This window comes from Ambystoma mexicanum, chromosome 5p (assembly GCF_040938575.1).
Source record: "Ambystoma mexicanum isolate Mex_15411 chromosome 5p, UKY_AmexF1_1, whole genome shotgun sequence".
NCBI lineage: Eukaryota > Metazoa > Chordata > Amphibia > Caudata > Ambystomatidae > Ambystoma > Ambystoma mexicanum.
This window is the reverse complement of record NC_090930.1, coordinates 274,329,299-274,350,990: the sequence shown is the minus strand read 5'-3', so window position 1 is coordinate 274,350,990 and position 21,692 is coordinate 274,329,299. Positions and strand designations below refer to the sequence as shown.

The 21,692-nt window shown below is 46.0% G+C and overlaps 1 protein-coding gene across 1 annotated transcript in view; it reads left to right on the top strand.

Annotated features, from left to right (window-relative positions):
* The first annotated feature begins 743 nt into the window (after positions 1–743).
* Positions 744–21,692, top strand: part of LOC138480898 (putative defense protein Hdd11-like) — a 144,088-nt gene continuing 123,139 nt past the window's right edge. The window contains exon 1 of the mRNA XM_069612692.1: positions 744–1,000. Coding sequence (XP_069468793.1) covers positions 802–1,000 — 199 coding nt within the window. The 5' untranslated portion in view covers positions 744–801. The remainder of the gene's footprint in view (positions 1,001–21,692) is intronic.

Genomic DNA, 21,692 nt, shown 5'->3' with positions numbered 1-21,692 from the left:
CACTGTTGAGAAAGGAACCACAGCCCCAATTTCGATCTGCATAGACCTTCCAGAAAAGCACCCTCAGCCAGATGCGAGATGCACAAAAAGGCATCGTGAACCGTGGGTATTAATGGCACACTTGTGAACGGCCCCCTACTTGTACACTGTATCATTTCAAAGTGCATAACATGGCAGGGGTCCATTTCCAGCCAATGACAACAGGCAACATCTGAAGAAATTGCCTATGGAGGCCGAAACCAGGAGTGAACTGGTACTACAAGCCAATGACAACAGGTAACTGACACATGGAAAACCATATTGAACCCCGCCCCGTTCATTATTTTACTATTTATGGCACGAGCACCTGGCCTGGGCATCCTATGTGGTAACACTAGCTGAAAAATACGGTACTGCAAGCCAGTGGCGTCTCCAGGAATCAAATTTAGGGAGGGGCACAGAGGGGGCCACAGAAAAAAGTAGGGGGCTGCCTATAAAAGGGCAATGTGTATGCTTTTCCCAAATTGACGTGGGCAAAGTAGATGCATATGTCTGTTCCTTCGGGGGGGTTGTGACCTCAAGATACATCTAATTGTCCTCGTGGTGTAGTTTCGAAGGTCTGATTTATTCTAAAGGAAAGACCCATTAGATGTTCAAAGTAAGAAAAGAGGGACGTTTCATGTGAGAGTGACTCGGCAGGACACTCCCCCCAGGTCTGCCAGCTTATCAGCGCCTCCCTTCTACAGGGCTCACATGTTCCAGCGCCCAGGGCTGGTCTCAGTTGCGGCTCGGAGTTAAGGCTGCACCAGACGTCCCCTAGCCATGGCCGGCCATTTCCCTGTGGCCGCCTTCATAGCCCTCTGCCTGCCCCAGCTCTCGGCTGCCCTGCCCAACGGCGCCCCCGTCTCAGCCTGCGAGGACATGGAACCCGTGCACACGGGGGTCGAGCCGCAGACAGGCCCAGCGCCCTACACCTTCACTCTGTCCTCCAGCTCCTTCAGGAATGGGCAGGCCATATCAGGTAAAAGCCTTACCCCACTTTCTCTGTCTTTCAGCTGGGGTGTGGGGCCATTGACGGATAGCTATTTATCGGAGGTGGTGTAGGTTCAGGTCATAAAGAAGACATGCATAATGGCCGGCCGCAAGTTCCAACCTAACTTGACAGATTCAGTATTTTATGACGCCAAGAGACACCAAAAGAATAACAACTAGTACTAGGTATTGATATGCAGTTCTTGATTGAATATCAAAGAAGGCAACAGCTTTGTTAATTCAGAATGCGAGTGCATCATTGTGTTATTTTTAACATCAGTCTTAGCAAACTAATTTGTTCATAGTGTAAAACAGGCCTCATGATGCGGTCAAAGCAAAAGGAAAGTGTCCCAACAGGAAAAACCATGTGCTAGAGCAGTGAATTACATCACTGTGGCTGTCTCAAGGAAGCTACGTGCATTGTGTTAGTGATGAACACATTCTGTAGTGTCCTAATGTTGGTCCTCTATTCGATCAGAGCAACAACACACTGCGCAGAATCCGAGCACTTGTGTTTGATCATTGATTGAAATATTCAATAAGTAAGGATAATGTTGTGTTATTTATATAGCGCCTTAATCCAAAGCGCTTTACAGAGCACATATTTACATACAATATCACCCAACCGAAATTGGTACTTATTTATCGACCTCGGAAGGATGAAAGGCTGCGTTGGCCTTGCCGGGATACTATGCAAATGTATGCCAAAAAAGAAGGCGCATGCCAAAAGGACAAATACGTAGAAAGAACATAGAAAGAAAGTATGCCTATGGCAGCTACATTCCTGACAGCATGTGTTGGCATTCTTTTTTAACTTTTTTGTATTGATGTAGCTGAATAATTCAACTTTTCAATATTAAGTTACAGAGTTTAGAAGTGACAAAAATGTACTGTTTAACAACTTTAAATCAAACATAAAAGTAGTAATACAGCGACTGAAGTTTAGGAAAATTGCTGCACAGGCAAGAGAGAAGAAAAAAAAGTATAAAAAATTATAAGTACACAAGTAAATAAACAATAATGAATGATAACTGCTAGCATTCAGAATGGGTATTTCAACAACAGTACATGTAAAACAATGTCTTCACATCTTATAAGCTGGACCTTTTAACCAAAGCCTTGAATATTCACAGCGTGAAGCACATTATTGAATCATTGAAGCTGTAACAAACACACAAACACCATGTCCTATTAAACCAATTAGAACAATGGGAAGCTGTTGCTGTTCTTAATGAGATGATTGTGTGTGTGTTTGGAGTCTCAGCTTAGTTGGGTAGATTAGGGGTCTACGTATGGGGCTGGTGCAAATCCAAGTCTGCGCACACTTCTTGCGTCTATAAGTCGGAAGGCAAGGGTAATTACGTTTCGGCGGTAGAGGGTAGTATCCGCCTTCCTCAGGACCAAAGGGGAAAGATGTATTAAGCTGAGCCCTAAGGAAAGAAAGGTACAAAAACCTAATTTTAGGTAATATTATGCCATGTTTCGCGATTGAATTTCAATCAGACATAATAGGTGCATTAAAAACCCTAATCGGGCTGGATACCAGGTGTGCTGGACTGGGCCCAACAAAAGATGAAAACAGTGCCTTAATTAAATGCACTTTCATGGGTTGCATGCGAGCCCAGAGTGGGACAAGCGGGCATGCAGTTGTAAATAAAAACAGGCAGAGAGTAAAAGATGTAGAGCCACATGCGAGCGATGTAATGGTGCGTGGGGAACCTAGAGACAGATGTTCCCAAAAGTGTTCCTCATATTGTTTCAAACTGAATCGGGACTGGAGGATTTTATTTCACAATCGTTAGTGACCCCCCATTATGTGCAAGCAAAAAGCAGATGAGATGCTGGGTGTCGGGACTGTGTTGAAGCCAATGTGCAGGCAAAAATGGAACACCTCACAGTGAGGTTTCAAGTGTATCCGGACCGTATTCATGGGAGTATTTCTGGCCCCAGTGGAGCGTTTGGACTTCTGTGTTCCCAAGTGTGCCGGAGCACTGGTGGATCTGAACACATAACATGCAAAGGGCGCAAGTTATAGAGACCAGCCTCATGTCGGGACGTCATTACTTAGTGACAAGCTCAAGGCAAGGTTTGTGCTTACCTGTATATACAGGGCAGGATATGCATACAGGTGATAGTGTATGCTCCTGTCGCGTTTTCTTCTGTGCGGCTTGAGCAGTACAAGAAATCAAGCGTGTTCATGATGCGGTCAAAACAGCAGTATTAGGGACGTCATTTGGGAGTCACCAGGGGTCGCAACTGTGACCCCTGTGCTCTCCCTTGCTACCCCTAAACAATCCTTTTTTAAAAAAATGATTTTTACATTGAAGCTCCTGGGCTGTGGCCAGTGCCATGTGGCTCTTTGTTTTTGGAGTGGCTGGAATTTATGTTAAGGCCTCTTTAAAAAAAAAAAAAAAACAGGTGGTTCCACAAAGTGTAACACTTTGAGTAATGAACCTAAATAAGAAAGAATATGAATAACAAATAATTTATCATTCCGGAATTTTATACAATAATTGCTAGACTCATTAAAGGGGTGAAAGGTCATGTTCTATTGCTTCCCATGATGTCACTTCAGTGTGGGCATCACTTCCTGATGTCATCAGAGGACAAAGGTCATGTGATGTCACTTCTGCTACCCCTGGCATTTTGGTGAAATGACGTCCCTGAAAATTGTAAAACTCATCTTTTGCAGATGAAAGTTAATGACCGTGCAACTTGTTGAAATTGTTATTCTTAGCGCTTTACAGAGGTATACAACATTGCAGATGCATAACAGAGTGCTTTTCAGAGGTAGTAGAACAGATATACAGCAGGGGGGATACAGAGGGGCACAGAGGTACCGGGTGGCAGGGAGAAGAGAGGCAGGCGGCGTCTAGCGAGTCGGGTGGTTCAGTCATAGCCTAGGTGTTGAGGAGAGACTCCTTGAAGAGGCGGGTCTTTAGTTATTTTCTGAATTGTAGGAGCGTGGGGGCAAGTCTAACGCCGACTGGGAGGAGGTTCCTATAGCCTAGACGCATTTGGGCGTATGTGGGCTTGATAAGTGCTTTTAAGATAAGAAGATAATATAGTCTTGGGGGATAGTCAGAGAAGGGTTGTTTATTGGTCCTTTCCTTTTAGCAGATGCGGATTTCAAGTCTGTACGTGTCCTGGCTTCTGGTGGTGCACTGTCCACCGGAGATGCTGAGTTTCTCTGCCAGGTAGCTCGGTGACTTGAGGGCGACTGCTTTATAGATGATGCAGCAAGACTTGAAGGCGATTCATGCGATGTTATTGCAGTTCAGTAAAAATAATGGGGTAATGTGGTAAATGTTGGGTGCAGTAATAGTGCCAACATAACGTGCATGCTCTAAGAACACATTGTTATATGGCGCTTGATTTACAAAAGCGTGTTTTCAATGGGAAAATCCCATTGAAAAACACTTTGCAAATCAGGCCTATGGTCATTTAAATATTTTATGAAGTGAAGAACTTTAGGTAGTTTTCACTTTTTAGTTTAGTTTTATAGGTCGCGTGTTGGCACCACCAATAAGCCAAAACTATTGGCATATGAATACAGGTAGGAAGAGCTGGGATGTGAGCAGCGAGGAACAGCTTTCGTGTGTTGGGCAAATGACTCCCCATGACCATGCTAATCCCTAGGGCCATTGAAACCCACTACCCGCCCCTCCCTGCTCAAAACACACCATTCTGGGATCTGTTGGAGCTAGTTCCATGTGCAGCAAAATTGAACGTTGTGCTTTTATGGGCTGCCACGGTTGTTTTTAAGCAGTCTTCTAAGAGTTAAAGGCTTAATTGCAACTGTAAATGAGCTCCTGGCGTAATTAAAACGTCTTAACCAAGTCTGCCATTATCCCCTTATAAACAATATGTGCATCCCCAAGTCTGTTATTTACACCGAATTCCTGTTAAAAACAAACACTGTAAAAGTCTTTGGCTTGTCAATAGGTATTATATTAGCATTTTCCAGGCACTGCCGCCAAATGCCCAAGCAGTCACACCATTTGCCACCTATTGTCTTCTGAAAGCCAGGTGGCACAATTATAGCAGTGCCTGGCATACGACTATCCCATACCTACACAAAAGTCTAAACTGTTGGCTTTTCCAATGCATATTTGTCCTTTTCTTCTACTGGAAATATAAATATTCTGTGAAGGGCTTTTTGAAATGGTGTAAAAACACATAATGACGAGAAGCAAGCATTGGATGTCCTGGTTAACTGCTCCCAACTACAATACACATCATCGCCCTAATATTATTAAAAACACGAGTAAATAACATATATGTTACTTCAAGTGTAAGAACTGTATACCTGTATACGGAGAGAGACCCAGAGGGGCGCGTCACCTGAGCCGAGGCCAGACGCCAAGGGGCATTGGGTTTATTACTGTACTCTATTGGTTGGCATTTTCTTACGTGCCGCACGCGAGGGGTTGGAGACTGAATAGACCGAACAGCAGCGACTGCCATGGGTGCCATATTTGGGATTCTGTGGATTTCCTCCCTCGTGTAAACAAATTGCATTTTCTGAATACATGTTCCCGAAAATTCAATTTTTAACGTTATCGAAAATCACTGAATTGCATTCATGGCGCCAACCGGAAAGGTGTTAGGGAGCGCGTGTGCATGTGGCGTGGGGGAGGGGTCAAGCGGAAATCACCTCATAGAGGTCACATGGCCAACACCAGGGGGCGCACTCGTGAGTATGAGGTCGATAACGTCATCGCCATGTGCCTGTCAGTAGCATCAGGACAGAGATTCCCCTATTCACCCCGAGACCCTGATTATCCAGTTTCCCTTACATAGCCCCTTCCAACTAATCAACTCGTCATAGTGCCATAATTCCCAGAACCCCCGCCATATTACCAATTTAACTTCCTAGGAGTTTACTGCATGAGCCATATGTGCCATCTGACAGTGCCCTGACTTCGACTGGGGTGTTGAATAGAAGGTCTGGGTGTCAACTCGCATAGCGCGATGCTGGGCTCCCTGGCAGTGTGTGGGGGGGACTCCCTTGGACCACCCCACCAAAACTCCAGCTATGTGGCGGAGGACTGAAAACGGTGCTTGTACGTGCTGCACCAACCCCTTTAAGGCATGGCCCAAAGTAGAATTCCTTACTTCACCGCATTGATATTGTGCCCCAGATCACACCGTGGAACATGCATGGAGTACAAGACTTTATTTTACTAAACAGGTTCTATACCTGGCTTAGGGGTGTACAGGGGGGCAGGGGTGGTTCAGCATAAGAACACTGGAGTGCTGTGCAAGAGCTGCTCTCCTAGCAGCAGGCAGAATGCACATGACCAATTCAAGATGGCGGACAAGCCTTTGGTTAGCTTGGCCCACATTCCACACTAGCCCTGTGTGGTGACTCTTAAATCAGGTGCACTGAAAATGAATTGCTTAACAGACCAATCCCTCAAACCCAAAAACAAACGTGTGATGTCATCACATAACTCCCTAGTCACGTGGGAAAGAACACGGGGCAGCAGGAAGGGGAGGGACGGGATATGACGTGGGTTAAGCACTTCTGGGTATCGTGTGGAAAATAAAGGATGTGTTAATGAAGACTCCGCGTCGTGCCTTATTTTGGAGTGTGACAGCTTACACATCTCGACACTGGCGACGAAGGATCTCACGCAGCAAACACACGGCAGTGTACGGCATACGGCGGGTGGGAGTGGGTATACTCCCCGCCAGCTGAGACTCTCCCCAGGAGTCCGAGCGAGGTCTCGCAAGCACCTGTCAACGCCGACCGGTAGATTAGCGGGTAGAGCGCGGCAGCTCCCTGCAATTGTCACGTACGTTTCGCAAGTGGAGCGCATCGGCTCCTTGCGACTGCTCCAGAGTGGCAAATTCATCCGTGAGTGAAGCGCATCGGCTTCTCACACAGAAGCGCGTGAGTGGAGCGTGTCGGCTCCTCACAGCGCTTTCCTCGGCAACAGCGTGCAGAAAGTTCGCGGGTGGAGCACGTCGGCTCCCCGCGACGTCTCACTTTCGTGGAAGGGATTTGGCCCGTGAGTGGAGCGCATCGGCTCCTCGCGCTGAAGCGTGTGAGTGGAGCGTGTCGGCTCCTCACAGCGTTTCCCGCCAAAAGGCAGTGACACCAGTAGGTGGAGCGCATCGGCTCCCCACGCTCACACAGGTACGCTCGAATCTAGCACACGCGAGTGGAGCACATCGGCTCCACACAGAGACCTTCTCTTTTGAAAAAAAAAATAATAATTGAGGAAGCCACGTGGGTGGAGCGCATCGGCTCCCCGCACAAACACCTTTCACGTCACACGGAACATCCACCATCTTCAGGCTTTCAAGTGAAAACGTAGCAGTTTGTCATCCACTACACTTAGTGAGTGCGCAGTTATATATTGTCTGTCATGCTTGATGACTCGTCTGAGGAATCACTAACAGTATAAGTAACTCCTGCTAAAACAACACGCACAAGCATGACGGACGGCCTGATAACACAGCTACCCCCCAATTTTGACCTGAGCGACGCCAGCACACTGGGACCAAGGTGGAAAAAGTGGGTGAGGGATTTTGAAGTGTGTCTCAAGGCGGTAGGTCCTTTGGAGGATGAAAGGAAACACAGCCTGCTCACCCATGCCATAGGATCAAATGTGAGAGACATTCTAGATGAGATTCCTGAAGATGACATAGACACCTACACCAAATTGAAGACAACCCTAACCAATTATTTCATGCCACACACAAACGTGGACAATGAGCGTCACATTTTTCACACCACTAAACAACTAAAAGGTGAAACAATGGATGCGTTTATGATGAGATTAAGAATAAAGATGAAACACTGCGATTTTAACAACTACTCAAATGAGGAAGCCCTTCGCTCACAGATAATTGTAGGGTGTGAGAGCAGTGATTTCAGAAAACGGCTTCTACAAAAGGCTCGAAATCTGGAAGAGATTCTACGCCTGGCTCGATCCGAGGCGGCGCTAACAGCACAGGTAGAAGGTCTTGATGGCATCACCATCATTCATGGGAAGCATGAAAATCTGCAGAAACTTGAGAGCACTACCAAAGGAAACACAGATCCATTTTGTTATTGTTGTGGACATGAATATCCTCATGAAGGTACATGCCCTGCCATGGGTCAAGTTTGTTCTGCCTGCGGGGGAGAAAATCATTACAAGGCTGTGTGTTTCATCTATCGTAGCAAAATGCGAGGAAGTGGAAGAAATAGACGCTCCACACCAGAAAGAGAACTGAGGCGTTTGAGTCCCAATCGTGAATCACACTACCAGAATGACGCGACACGCCACCGACAACGAAAAGAACCGTCAGATAGAAGACAATCAAAGATCTCACAGGAATGGCGTGACAACAAATCTACATCCTCCGGACGGAGAAGACGTCCCCGGAGATATGTCAGGTGTCTGGTAGAACAATCACATTCTGACAGCTAGCACCTCCTCAGAGGACAAACCCAAGAAGGAATTACATCTACGGAGAGGAGAACCACGAATAAAAGGCTACTTATATGCACTTGGAAACCCCACTGCAAAAGAAAATAGCCCTACTCTCATCATCAATGTCAACCAAGTGGCTGCCGAATTTCTGGTGGACACAGGAGCCACGGTAAATGTGGTGAGTGAGGAAGTGTACAACAACATGCCAAATGCACCACTTTTGCAACCAGCTAGAGCACTCATTTTTCTATATGGCTCCAAGACGCCGCTACCGTGTAAAGGTTTCTTCACGGCATCATGTCGGTACAAAGATCACGTAAAGGAAATACCCATGCATGTTCTTGAAGCTGCCACTGACAGTGGATGCATTCTTAGCTACAAATCTGCGGTCGACATGGGTCTAATTCATGTTCTGTATAGACTCATGATGCACAAGCACCTGGACCCCACCGCCAACATTGACAAAATTTTCCCTGCACTGTTCAGAGGACTCGGAAAATTGAAGGACAGACAAATTGAACTACATATAGACAACAACATTCCTCCTGTAGCGCAACACTACCGCGGTATTCCCATTAATATACAAAAACAAGTGGAAACCGAACTAATGAAACTCTTAGAAGCGGACATAATTGAACCTGCTGAAGGCCCCACTCCTTGGGTATCCCCCATTGTGCCAGTCCCGAAAAGAGACTCTGATGACATTCGCATTTGCGTGGACATGCGAAGACCTAATGAAGCAATCTTGAGAGAACGTCATCAATCTCCTAGGATAACGGACATGGTGCATCTGCTCAATGGAGCCACAGTGTTTTCAAAACTGGACCTCAATAAGGGGTACCATCAATTGGAACTTCACAAAAAGTCCAGATACATCACCACTTTTGCTACTCACCTGGGCCTCTACAGATACAAGCGGCTCAGTTTTGGAGTTTCTTCAGCGGCAGAAATATTTCAATCGGAAATTCATAACATAATAAAACACGTACCAAATTGTTTGAACTATAGTGATGACATCTTAGTATTTGGACAAAATCAAGAGCAGCACGATGACACCCTTATGCGTGTGTGCATGGCACTGGAGGAAGCACACCTCACCCTGAACAAGGACAAATGTGAATTTAGAAAACCAACCCTACGATTTTTCGGCCACATCTTCTCTAAAAATGGAATGACACCGGATCCTGAGAAGGTCAGCGCACTCACAAGCACGACACCACCAACCTCCGTCACCGATCTACGATCGTTTCTAGGTCTAGCAAGTTATTGCACGAGATACATTAAGGACTTTGCATCGGTCAGTGCACCCTTGAGAGCCCTCACCAAACTTAACGCCGATTTCCGATGGACGGATGAATGCCAACAAGCGTTCCAAATCATCAAAGATCGCATCGCAGATGCCAAAAACATGGCATATTTTGACCCACGGAAGCACACAGAATTAATAGTGGATGCTAGTCCAGTTGGCCTAGGAGCCATTCTGACTCAACTTGATCACAAAGATGGCCAGTCCATACACATAGTATCCTATGCCAGTCGCAGCCTCTCAAAAACTGAACAAGCATATTCACAAGCGGAGAGGGAAGGCTTGGCGGTTGTGTGGGCATGCAAGCACTTTCATCTTTTCCTTTACGGGAAACCTTTCACTATAGTCACAGACCACCAGGCACTACTATTCATCTATGGCAATGCGCAAGCCAAAATGCCTCCCAGAATAGCTCGATGGGCTTTAAGGCTACAAGACTATCAATTCAACATCATTCATCGAACAGGAAAAGAACAAAATCCAGCAGACTTCCTTTCGCGTCATCCCAGTCAAGATTGCAACTCCGATCCATCCATTGCAGATCAATACATCATGTATGTGGTCCAAGAAAGTACACCACAAGGTTTGGACATGGAACAAATAGCCAGAGAAACCAACTCGGACCATGCAATGCAGATCATTATGAGATGTCTTGAGACAGGGCACTGGAAACAGGCAAAGCAACTCAAAGAAGGTGCAGAAGAAGAAACCAGACAAGACATCACCTGTCTGCTCACAGTAAAGGAAGAGCTTGCGGAAACAGAAGGACTCTTACTGAAAGGGACAAAACTAGTGATTCCTCATTCGTTGAGAAAAAAGGTCCTTGAGCTTGCGCATGAAGGACACCGGGGAATAATGTCCACAAACAGGATGTTGCGACAAAGAGTATGGTTCCCTCAAATGGACACACAAGTGGAAGAACTGCTCAAAAACTGTCCCACGTGTGTGGTCCTTAACCCTCAAACTAGACCTGAACCGCTCAGAATGACTGAATTGCCAAACGGAACCTGGGAAGAAATTGCCATAGATCACTATGGTCCTTTGGAAGGGGGTGAATATGTCCTTGTGGCAATCGATGAGTATTCAAGATTCCCAGATGTACAAGTTGTACCGTCAACAGCAGCATATCACACCATCCCTGCATTGGATAGAATGTTTGCTATATACGGAATTCCAAAAGTAGTGAAATCAGATAATGGACCCCCATTCACCGGACAAGATTTCAAAACCTTCGCAGAATACATGGGTTTCCATCACAGAAAAGTAACACCGTTGTGGCCTCAAGCGAACGGTACAGTTGAACGATTCATGGGAAGTATTAAACGCACCAAGCAGATAGCTTGCCTGACTGGAGAACCGGTGGAAAAATTACTGTGTAAGCTAATGAGAGACTATCGCAATACCCCACACAGTACCACTGGCAAATCACCATCAGAAGTCATGTTTGGTAGAAATGTGCGAACTAGACTACCCCACATAGAACTGGAGGAAGAACGGTACAAAGGTGACGCTGAAATGAGACAACAAGACGCGTCCCAAAAAATGAATATGAAAACCACAGCGGATAAGAAAAGGAGGGCCGAGGAGAATAATTTGGAGCCGGGAGACATTGTCGTTGCGAGACAGCCACAAAATCGCAAAAACATGACATCATTCAATGAAGAACCCCTCACCATCACACAGAGGAAAGGCTCTCTCATCACGGCTGAAGGAACAACGCATACGATGACAAGAAACAGCTCTCACTTCAAGAAAATGCCAGGGATCATACCCCTAGTCGAACATCACATGCCAAGGGACACTCTGGTGCGGGATGCACCCTATGAAGGAGACCAAGAAGATTCCGACACTGATGAGCCCCGTTGGCTACCTCAGGAATCGAGCGAAAGAAATAGCTGGAGACCAAAGAGAACTCGAAGACGACCACCGCGTCTCATTGAGGAGATGCCCTGATAACGAGCTTAATGTTTAGTATCGGGGGGGGGGGTGTGATGTCGTCACATAACTCCCTAGTCACGTGGGAAAGAACACGGGGCAGCAGGAAGGGGAGGGACGGGATATGACGTGGGTTAAGCACTTCTGGGTATCGTGTGGAAAATAAAGGATGTGTTAATGAAGACTCCGCGTCCGTGTCTTATTTTGGAGTGTGACAGCTTACACATCTCGACAAAATGCAGGTGCGCCTTAATACAAACATGGCCTAGAGGGAGTGGCTGGAACCCAATAAAAGCCTCGAACTCCATAGCCTCTGTGTGGACATTAGAAGCTATAAAAGGTCCTCCGCTTTCAATCTAATGCTGCTCCTAATTCATAATAAACACTACTTCATTATAGTATCCTGTCCCTGTCTGATCCACCCCTCACCCAGTGGCGTATTTAGGCTTCTGCTGCCCTAGGCTAAAATAAGTGCATGCGCCACCCCAATGCCAATTTGTTCCACCTCTACTAGACTCTGCAACTGCACCAGATTCCGCCCCTTCAACAAACTGTGCACATTTTCCAAACTGTGCCCTTTGACCCCCATATCCCCCCCATTTTGGATCCATAACATTATAGGTTTTTAAGGTTGCAGGGATTAGAAAGTTATTGCGTCCTCTCTATTAATTTAAGCCTGTCATCTTCTATGTTGTGTTAGTTAAGAGTGTTTTCATATCTCTGCTGCCCTCTACTTCCCTGAGGTCTTGTCTCCTCAAGCAAATGATCACTCTGTGCTCTTTCTGCAACATGCAGTTAATATGACGTCCGACATTTTTAATCTGTGGGGGTGCCATTGCAGTCCATAATCATTCTGAAGGAATGTCAAGATTTGCCCCAGTCTTGTATAATAGCTGCCTGGTCCCCTGTATACTGTGTCACCCATTCGAGGGCCAGACATTTCCAGACTTTCTCTAACCATTCAAACTCTGTCGGAGCCAGTTGCTGTTTCCATCTCTGCGCCACAGTCAACCACGCCGCTAGAACCATGAAGAACCATGCTTGCCTTCATTTGTGCCTTAGAACGAAGGGTGTTCTCAGGGTCCCATAAGCCACACAACCATTCTTTCATTCCTGATTTCTTTCTGCTTTCTTATCTGTAGGGAACATCCCTTCAAGCTTTTTAGTTATTTTGTCCCAGAACGGCCTGATCGCCGGACATCCCCACCATATATGGGCGTGGGCCCCTCTTCCAGAGTGCACTCTCCAGCATTTGAGAGGCATTTTGGGATACATAGCAAGTAATGTTTCTGGGGAATAGTTCCATTGCATTCATATTTTTTACCACATTTTCCTAAACTGGATGGAGCAAGTTAATCTTAGAACGTTCCTCCACAGTAACTCCCAACCATCCATCGGAATAGTGCAGCCTAGTAGTGCTTCCCATTTCCTCATATACGGCCATTGTGAGGATCTTGTAGAGAGAAGCGACTAGGTCCCTTGAACTTAAATGAGTTGTAAGGAATTTTTCAAAGGGCGTCAGTGGTCTGCCTGCTGCCTCCTTAATCTGCGGTTGCGTTCAGCAATGTCTAAGCTGACAGTACCTCAGCCTCTCACCCTCTCCCACTCCAATTTGCCGTTTGCATTCCTCAAACGATCCAACCTCCCCCTGCATCATGTCCCCCACCTTCACGCACTCCTCCAGCTACCCCACTGCTTAAAGGCTCTTCCTCCATCCCGGCGCGAGAAGCTTTGGATTGCCAAACAATGGTGTAAACGGCAAGGGATTAATAGATGGTATATCTCTCGCGAGGAGGAAGTCCCAAATATTCACAATCACCGCTTTGATGCATCTAATGCATACATTAGCTGGTCAGTGTGCTTTTTCTAGCCAAAGGACCCCAGCCAAGGACGTTCCTGCCACCGCCATGTCCATTCTGGCCCAGATCCTGGAGGTATCTCCTGAGAACCACTTCCTGATTACTCTCAGCTGTGCTACTTCATAGTATTTGAGAAAGTTTGCAAGGGCCAATCCTCCCTTATTTCTTGCAGCCATCTGGGTTTTTAAGGCTATTTCTGGGGTTTTAGATCACCAGATAAATGAATTTAACATTTTAAATAGAGTTCTAAAAAAGGTTTTTGGGAATGGAATGGCAAGAGCCTGGAAGAAATATAGAACCCTCGGGTGGATAACCATCTTTACAGCCGCGATCCATCCAAGCCAAGAAATAGAAACAGGGTGCCTTCTTTGTAAGTCGATCCTAACTTTCAGTAGTACCTTTTGGGTAGTTGGCGTCATACATTTGATCTAGTGTTCTCGTAAGGGTTACCCCTAGGTATGTGATCCTTCCTGCGCCCAGCTAAAGTGAGACTCCTGCTTTAGCTGTTGTATCTGCGCAGTCTGAACTGATAGATTTGGGATCTTAGATGTTTGCATATTTATCTTGAGCCTAGCCCCCTCTCCAAAGTTCTTCAGATCCTGTTCTAATATGTTTAGTGAGTTACCTGGGTCTGTTAAATCCAGCAAAATATCAACAGCAAAGACCATCATTTTATGCTGCTCCCCTCCAAAGCGTATACCCTTTATCTCTCGTATAGTTCGAATTTTGATTAAAAGGTGATCTAACTATAATGCGAACAGCAATGGCGATAGAGCGCAGCCTGTTTTAGTTCCTCAGGTAATGGGTATTTGCCTGGTAAGCTTCCCATTTATTGACAATCATGTGGAGGGAGAGCAATCATTTGCTTGAATCATTTGGGTGAATTTTGAATCAGTATTAAAGAGCATGAAAGAGGAAAGACCATTCGACCCAATCGAAAGCTTTCTCAGCGTCTAGGGAAACCGACAATGCTGAGTGTCCTGTAAGCGCAGTCTTTTGAATCAGGTGACATAGCCACCTGATATTATCAAACGTTTGTTTGCCTGGAATGAACCCTGATTGGTCTGGGGCGATTAGTTCCGTCAGTAGCATGGTCAGCCTCCCTGCCAAGATCCTGGTGTAAATCTTAGCATCCAGATTGATCAGTGCAATGGGTCCATACGATTCGGCACACCGTGGGATCCTTACACGGTTTTGGGAATAATATTACTGTTGCCTCGTCCATCGAAGGAATGGAAGGTCGTGAACAATTTCCTTAACCAAGGGACCAATTTGGTGTTTTACATCTTATAAAAGATGGCTGTGTAGTCATGTGGACATGGGACTTTATTAAGCGGGAGAGATGCAATTGCATCTGCCACTTATTTTTCCTGAATACCCCTCTCAAGGTCTTCCCTCTCCATCTTAGTAATTTTTGAAATCCGGATTGAATTTAAATATTCCTTTTGCTTATCACCGGTGGTGAGGCCCAAAGAATATAGTGAGGTATAATAGTCTGCAAAAACATCCATAATCGCAGAGTTTTCTGCAACATTATTCACCCTCCTCTTTTGCACTGTAATGATCGTCTGGGCTTCATTCTGATGTCTAAGTTGGCTCGCTAGCAAGCGGTCAGATTTATTTGCTGCGGCATAATACCTCTGCTTGGCGAACAGTAAGGCTTTTTCCACTTGTCTAGTGCAGAGTAGGTCTGGTTGACTTTTAACATGCTTGAATGATTTCTGGACTGACTCATTCTGGTGCACCGCCATTTCCTGCATTAATCCCTTCAGCTGCTGGTCCAAGTCCCTTTCAAGCTACCCCCATTGTTTTTCTCTCAGAGCTTTGGTCACGATTAATTCTCCCCTGATTATTACTTTGAAAGTATCCCATAAGGTCTCCCAGCTCGTCACTTCCAGGAAATTATCGGCAAAAACTTATCGATCTTATTCTCTATGGACTCTACTAGCAGAGGGTATTTGATCATGTCTGAAGGGAACCTTCGCCTCCTTAAGCCATTGGATGTTACCATTCCCATCAGGCTTGTTGATACCCAGATGTAGGCTGTTCTGAAAAACGACCGGTGTACTGGGGAGTAATATGTATACCCCCTGCCCCAGCTTGACCCCCACTTTATCCCTTTTCTTAACGTGTCTCTCCGGAAACAGCAAAACATCTCGTCTTTCCTTTTTCAAACCCGCATCTAATTTCCTTTTGTTGGTTGTGGAGTTCATCCTCCTCCTATTATGTTTTGAGTGTGCAGGTGTTTCATGTCTGTGGATGCATCTTTACACCCCTCCTCCTGTGTCCGACCTTTTTCCATCTTCTGCAGATGTCTGGAATGCCCCAATACCCTTCTGCCCTACCCTTCCCCACTCTTACCCCCCCTGCTAAAATGCCAACTTCCCGGGTCAGACCATAGTTCCTACAGATCCTGGAGATGTGACCCAAACCGATTCCAAGGGTTACAACTTTTGAGGGTGAACTAAAACCCTTTGTTTGTTTCTCAGGAGCCCTGAATGCACTCAAATAATACCCATGTGCTCATCCCCTATTCATGTACTTCTGTAGACATCAGCATCCTCCACCCACAGCTGTCGTTCTAGTGTTGTGGAGCACTCTCCCATTTGTAGCATACTAAACAGTATCTGTGCTGCTTGTATTGATTTCATGCCTGCTGGAGATGTCAGAACATCCAAATTCATGCGTTCCTGAGGTTCCTGAGCTGGATTCCCTTTGGCATCTGTCAGGGGTGATCACCTTTCCCCCTTTTCTTCTTTCTTTGATGCCGGTTCCCATTACTAACAGCATCTGCCCCTCTCCCACGTTGGCTTTGACCCTTCCGCTTCCTTCATGATCTGTATGATGATTAGTCCTTCACAGGTCATTATCCTCCTCTGTTTATCGTCCCAGGTGAAGATCATCCAAAACTGAAACGTCCACCTGTACCCGACACCTAACTGTCTTCTGTTGCAGATCTTGATTACTGGCCCCATTGGTCTCCTTTTCTGGAGTGTGGCATGTGCAAGGTCTTGGTAGAGGAACATTTTTGATCCGTTGAACCTGATGTGCTCCACAGAACGTTTTACTCATAATATTATTTCCTTTTGTCCATATGATCTTGGGGCCACCAATACATCTCTTGGCCTTGAAAATGGTTCTACCTTCACAGGCCAACCCTGTGGTTCTTGTCTATGCCTATGTTTCCCAGTGCCAGATCCTGTACTAAGTCTCCAAAACAATATTGTATAGTGTATTTTAGGTCCTTGTCCTTTATACTTTCTGGCAGCCCCTTAATGCGCTTACTGGACGTACACAATCTGTTTTCCAGGTTCTCATATTGTAGTTCTAAGTTCTGTGACAATCTTGATATGTGTATTAAAACTTCATCATTCTGTTTAGAGTCCCCTACAACCTCTTGGAGGGTGCACTCCATCATATCCATCTGTTCTTCTTATTTCCCCATGTCGGCTTTCAAATCTTTCAGTGACTGTTTTATGTCTTCTTGAAATTTTGGAAACAATCTGGAAGGAGCCTGTGATCTTGCCCTCGACTTCCTGCAGGCATTCAATGAGATACTTCTTATTCACTGCCATGTTGATGGTGTGTGGATCTCTATTCAGTTCCCCCTGGGTCCCTCCAACCCCCCTGGACTGCCTCCTATGCAGTGCTCTGTCGCCAGCAGCATTGCACACCTCCCTCTGCTGACAGGCATTGGGGGGTTGAGCGCCCCATGGTTTCTTTGGCTTTCAACCTTGGCATCGGGGCCACTTTGATTTCGCCCATTGAGTGCTGCAGCACCCTGGGGACCTTAAACGGTTTGCACTGCTCTGACGGGCCCTTATGGATTCCCTGCACTTCTCTCGTTACCTTAGATGGGGCCATCGCCCTATCCGGGTCTGTACTCGCTTAAATTAACATCTCCAAGGCCTACGCCCACCGTACTGCAGTTGGGTCTGCACCGCTCCCTCGGGCTGAGTGAACAACCCTCCACCGGCCGACTCTGCTGCCTCTCAAGGACTTCCCAGGGCCCCATCAGCCATGCTGGGGCCCACACAGCCCTTGTTTTGTGGAAAGCACTCGCTACTGCATGGCCCGCGCCCAGGCCATCAGGATTCTTCTTACCACTGGTTTGCTGTACGCAGGAACTGCCGCTGTACTTCTTGCTAGCAAGCCTGGGAAGCTCAATGGTCCCTGCAGGTCCTCTCCTGTCTCAGCGCTCGGCACCAGGCTTTCACTCCTCACATTGCTGCCATTGCCGGCATGCCCCTCCTGGCCTCCTGTAGGAGGGTCAAGGACTGACCAGCGTCTCAACGACCGCCACGGGACTCCGCTCTTGCTTCCAGCACTTCAGGGGTCTGCTCTAACCTTCCCCAGTTGCCCCAAACACTGTAAACCTGGTGCCGCGCTGGGCTGCCATCCATGTTCCCGATGTCACAGCCCCCCTGCTCGGAGCACTCCCCACTGTGAATGCGATCACCCTGACTGCATATCTGACAGTCCGTCTTGCTCTGAGTATCCACTCACAATCGCCTGGTGTAGGGTGACATCAGGAGGTTTGGGCTCCTATTTCCTGGAGGCACCGGGCACGGAACGTGGGGCTTGCGTCCTCCGTCTTCCAAGCGCCATCTTGGAATCTTCAGTTAGTTTTCTTTTTTGTGTGTTTATATTCATGTTTTTGAGCTTAGGGCCCTTTAGTAACGTGCATATGTAAAGGATGGGATCACACAGAATAACTCCAAATCCAAATAACCGAACCAACTCAGAAAGATGGCAAAGTACTGTTTTATTAACAATTATCTAAAACAGGGAGTTTACAATGGACATCAGCGCACATACGCTCAGGTTCTCTCAGCAATCTTCACACAAATCATAGCGTTTATATAAAAAATGCGTCTGAGGTGACATCATACTACGTGACAATAATGAAAAACTACCAAGCTTCGGGATTGGCTTAAGGGGAACATCTAAATATACTTTCTATAGGAACTAGGATTGTGCCCACTATTAGATGGACAACATATGCCTACCTCTAAAACATGTCATCTCCAGAAACATTAGATACACGGTTCCTCATTGGTTTTCAAATGATAAGGTCCTTTGTTAAATGGACCACTACAATTGGTTGGCATGCTTGTGCCAGGTCTGGAATATTCCGTTCACTTAGCAGCACGTAAGCCCAGACCTAGGTGCAAGGAGATGGGGCATGACACTACCTCCCCACTCAATTAGCCCAACATCTCTCATCGCCCATGCCTTCTGCCATGAAGAATGTCTTTGAACTTGGCTTAGCAAAGTATCCTGGTCTTTGAGAATACATGGGAGTGAGAGCACTCACTATCGTGTTCTGGGACTCTTTTCATCCTTGGCTCACGTGACAGGAGATGACGATTTGGTCCATTTTGCAGGTTTTAAATGCAATAAATGAATTAAACATGGCACTCTTGGTGTTCTTTCTATGCACCTTAACAATAGATGACTCATCATTTGCACGTTCACTCCTTTCCAGAATAGATAGCTGACCTTGGCTGCTTCCGTCTTGACTCCAGGCCAGACAACCTCGCCATGCAGCTCCACGATTCAGCTTATTCTTGCTACGACACAGTTCTGCCTTCCCGCTTCATGGGTCTTGGCTTACTAAATTCATGATACCAATGTCCAGCTTCTATACAATGGCAGCTTTGCCTGCGCCCTATTCACTACGTATAGCTAGCTTCTATGATGACTGTCTACCTTGCGTTTCAGCATCTGTACAATAATTGAACGGTTAATTTTCTGCAATACTCCTTTTTCATATTTAAAGCTCACTTGATTCTTTACTTCGTCATTAGTCTCTTCAGGATCTATGCATCTTCTTCAACCAGTATCCCGGAACGTTGTACATACTATTTTGTGACGTCACTGGCTTCTTTTCTCTGCTCCTTCTCATTTTCCTTCAGAGAGTTCATCCCTCAAGTTGACATGTCTTCGGGGATACATTTGGTAGGGTTGTCTCAATGGGTATCTTTTCTCGAACACACGCTGCGGTATTGGAACAACTGCAGGTGTCAAACACGGCATGACCTGAGGTCTCCAACATATGGGAGGTTGGGGGGTAGGAGGCAGGCGTTCCTGCAGAGGAATGGAGCTGCTCCTCTCCATTTTTATTAGATTTTCTATTTGACAACAATACATACAAGTTTTCACAAACACAGCACGGGCAGAGCAAGCACAAGTCCAATATTTACATTGCCTCCAAGAACCTCCCCCATATTTCTCCATACAGGTTTAATTTCTTACTTTTGTTCAAAATGATCCTTTCCACTGGAGACATTCTGCATAAATCACCAAGTGATGCAGACCTGCTAGGCATTGTGACACTTTTCCCATCTCTCAAAATGACCTTTTTTGCTGAAAAGGCAGCTCTAAAAACCAACACCTCCGTGAGTATCTCAGATCTTCCAGTAGGTAATCCTCCCCAATATTACAGTATGAAAGTCAAAATCCATATCAGTTATTAAAACATTATTCATTGTTCTTGTGACTACCAGCCAAAACGACCTCACATTTGAACAATCCCGGATCATATGTGCAAATGATCCTTCCATGTGGCCACAACCCCAACACACATCTGAGTCACGTAAAGCTCTCATATTCATTTTGACTGGTTTCCAATATACACTATTCAGTATTTTTACTTGGCGGCCCTTGTCGCCTAGATTCAGCGATGTCAAGGCAAAATTCTAACACATCTTTTTCCATCTCCCAACTGTCCCCTCTGAGCACAGGCATTCAGACCAGACCCTGAGAAGTTGCTCATTCGGGCCCCTGAAACTCATCAGGAATTTGCACATATTAGAAGCACAGTGACCCTTTGCTTTTAGTGTCAATGGATGTCTCCTAAAAACATCATCTGATACTTTCAGCTCGCTCAATGCTTGCCTTCATTGTCGATATTCACTGTATGTGCATCCTTTTAGTCCATTTACGGCAACCACATTCCTCCCTCGATCAGGTTTCCGATCCACTGCACCCTACTCAAGAACCAGTCGGGCCAGAAAACTGGTTTCCCTTCGATCTTGACGCATCGATTTAACCAAACCGATGACCTTGCCCGAACACTGTCCCGTTCCCCAGTTATCTCCTCCAACTTCTGCCACGTTCTCCTAAATAAATCTGTCGCCGACTGACCCCCCCTCATGTTCATGGAGGACAATCGTGCCTCAGGGGACAGCAGTGTGTTCAGTTCCATCTGCGCCCTTGTCCAATCAGGCGAATTCTTCAGGAATGGTGTATGAAAAAAGATGATAGATGATATAAAGCAAAATCTGGGATCCCGAGACCCCCTCTCTCGCAAGGGAGTTGTAACATCCATCATTTCAGTCTTTCGTTAGTTTTCATTAAGTATTTGGCTCAACCTGTACAAATGTGCAATGATCAGTTTCGTGACATTCATGTTAGACATTTTGGCATGCTCTGTTATTTTCGGGAGAACTTTGACCAGATTGTCTAACATTGACACAAGTGTTAAAATGTGAGCAAATACACTCAGCGTTTGTTTTGTTAGCTCGGTGATATGGAATGGAGCAAAACTACAGAGGGGGGGAGGGGATGGTTGTGCCTATTTTGTCTGTCAACATGACGGGAATAGAGCAAATATTGCTTGCTCTGAATGTAGCAAGGTCCCTATTATATAGTATTTTGACCCAAGGCAAAACCATTGAACACACAGAGTCAAAAAAACTGATTTTATTTGTTTACCATTTATTCAAGCAAAAGAAAGTAAATCTTGCTCCACTTCTCCAATGGGGGAGAGGTGGGTTTTTGTTTCCTTTTTGTGTCGCATAGCAATTATTGAAGCAGGTCTGGCTGCTTCTTTTTTGGCCCAGTGCAGGAGCCTCGCTATGTAATAGGGATTGGAGCAAAACCTTTTGCTTCATTCCATAATACGCCATCAGCAAATCTGGTGCTAAATAGATGAGCTCAGTTTTAGCACCGGTCGGTGCAAGCCTTAGTCTGGCCCCAGATGTTAAATGTGGACATAAGCCGTAGAAATCTTGATCTTTAATACCGGTGCCAATTAGCTCCCTCTGGTGGATTTGTGCTTCCGGGGTTGATGGTTTATTCACCAAATATTGATCTGCAAAATGCATCTTCTAGCATTTCCAATCCTAATAAATGCAGCCTCAAATG